The sequence below is a fragment of the Cyprinodon variegatus genome, unplaced genomic scaffold (assembly GCF_000732505.1).
Source record: "Cyprinodon variegatus isolate N-32 unplaced genomic scaffold, C_variegatus-1.0 Scaffold114, whole genome shotgun sequence".
Classification (NCBI taxonomy): domain Eukaryota; kingdom Metazoa; phylum Chordata; class Actinopteri; order Cyprinodontiformes; family Cyprinodontidae; genus Cyprinodon; species Cyprinodon variegatus.
The window spans coordinates 791,824-794,117 of NW_015150567.1; the positions used below are offsets into that span (position 1 = coordinate 791,824).

Consider the following 2,294-nt stretch of genomic DNA (forward strand, 5'->3'; position numbering starts at 1 on the left):
CAAAAACAGACCACACAAACTGGATTCCTGACGGCAGTTTTATTGTGATAATTATAGCTAATGATTGGGAAGCTAATTAAAGTATCTGGAATTCATTGAATTTACTATTAAATAAAAATCTGTCTAAGAGCTTTTTAACCTCACTTAATTTTTGTTGTCGAAATAGACTAAATACCTTTGCCTCTATGGGTTAGGCTTAGTTTTTCCTTTACCCAACTGGAATTTTCTTCATTATGGATTCTGACACAGAGCAAACTCCCACTTTTCAGCTGTAGTTTTTTAAGAAATCTTGAAAAAAAGTACGATTTTCCTTCTGTTTCATAAATATGCAAAAAATGTGTGTTCCTCGAATATAATGAAGGTTTTTATGATTACCTGGTGTCTCCCTGTCCCCCCCAGGGCATCATTGTTAACAAAATCCTGAACTATATTGAAAACCCTGGAAAGAGTACGGTGACCTATGGTGCCGGTTTGGCCGTGGCTCTGTTCTGCACCGAGTTCTTCAAAGCGTTCTTCATTTCCCTCATGTGGGCGCTAAACCTGCGCACAGCAGCCAGACTTAAAGGAGCCTTCTCATCCATGGCCTATCAGAAAGTCATCTCTCTCAGGGTCCACAGCGGGATTTCAATGGGAGAGGTAAAAAGGACATATTTGCAAAGTTTTCCAGTCCAATGCAGCATGTAAAAAGCAAAACTGCTTTCTCCTCTGCCTTCCATACATGCAGATGATAAATGTCTTGACCAATGACGGCCACAGGTTGTTTGAGGCGTCAGTTTTTGGAAGCTTTGCATTCAGCACCCCAGTGATCTTCATTGCCTGTATTGTATATGCCTGCTATGTTCTCGGTTACACCGCCCTGACAGGAGTCTTTTGCTACATCCTGTTTGTCCCCATACAGGTCAGCAGCTCTTATCATAACCTCAACATTTAGTTTGTTTTCTCAGATGCATTAAATCAACAATAAAAAGCTATAAACAGTAGTTCATTTAAGATTAAATATGATATTGGATATAAAGGAAATAAAGGATGACAATATTTGACCTGATTTTGCAGCTGGGCTTGGAAATGTTTGTTTTTATAGGAGCACCTTCTGAAATACTGAATTAGGTGTTTGTTTTTTTATGCTAATCAACTTTGAATGCAGCCTTGAACAAAACTCTTTCCCTGCAGTTTTCCTTGGCAAAATTAATCAATAAATTCAGATGGAAAGCCATGCAGATAACAGACAGCCGCGTTCGCACAATGAATGAGATTCTAAACAGCATAAAGCTCATCAAGATGTACGCCTGGGAGGAGTCCTTCGAGAACAAGATTGCAGGTACGTTTAGAAGCTGCATGTCAACCAATTAGTGCCTCTCAAAATATCACTGCACTGGAAAAAATCCAATTCTAGATAAGTCATTTTTTCTTAAAATAAGTGCATTTGTTCTTGAATTGAGGAGATAAAAGAGACATATTGCCAATGGAAGAAGACAATTTAGGTTTAAAATAAGAAAACACAACTGCATTGTCTTATTTCAAGCGCATATTATCTAATTATCTTATTCTAAGAGTAAAAATACTCATCCCATTGGCAAATTATCTCATTTACGTACTCAAATCAAGGGTAAATACACTTAATTTGAGAAAATTTTAGTTATTTCTGGAACATTTTTGCAGTGTGCAAACATTTAAATATAGATAAGTCCATTTTTCTTGGAATAAAAATTTTCTCCCTTAATTTGAGCAAGTAGGACAGTTTTCTAATGGAATAACATGAAATGTTTCAAACAAGTATTTCTGTGTCAAATACATAATAGCTGATTCTTTTCTTTTAAAGGTAAAAAAAACAAAAAACATATTCATTTGGTTGATCTTTTTTTTTTTTTTTAACCTACTCAGCTTAAGGAAAATAAATTTTAAGAAAGTTTCTATTTATTTGTAGATCTGTTATTCCAGTGTTGGAAACCTGTGAATGTATATATGTATGTTCATCTGCCGATTAACTCTTTCAACTGCTCAATTAATGGACCTTTGATGTAGTAATTATTTATTAGTTGATTTATTGATTTAATAACGTTAGGGATGTTTCTAGAGGCCTTGTCAATGTCAAAACTGAAGTATCACTGATTTTCCTTTTGCATTATGGCTCACATTGGGAAAACGATCTAGAAATAAGTAAAACTGTCTTAAATTAAGTGCATTTACCCTTAATTTTAGTAGGTTAATGAGATGATTTGCCAATGGAATGAGTATTTTTACTCATAAAATAAGATATTTAGATAAAATGCGCTTGAAATAATAAAAATGCAATT

The 2,294-nt window shown here is 34.7% G+C and overlaps 1 protein-coding gene across 1 annotated transcript in view; it reads left to right on the forward strand.

Moving 5' to 3' along the window:
- Nucleotides 1–2,294, forward strand: part of abcc12 (ATP binding cassette subfamily C member 12) — a 43,591-nt gene that overhangs the window by 18,815 nt on the left and 22,482 nt on the right. The window contains exons 6-8 of the mRNA XM_015375181.1: nt 400–636; nt 725–898; nt 1,171–1,318. Coding sequence (XP_015230667.1) covers nt 400–636; nt 725–898; nt 1,171–1,318 — 559 coding nt within the window. The remainder of the gene's footprint in view (nt 1–399; nt 637–724; nt 899–1,170; nt 1,319–2,294) is intronic.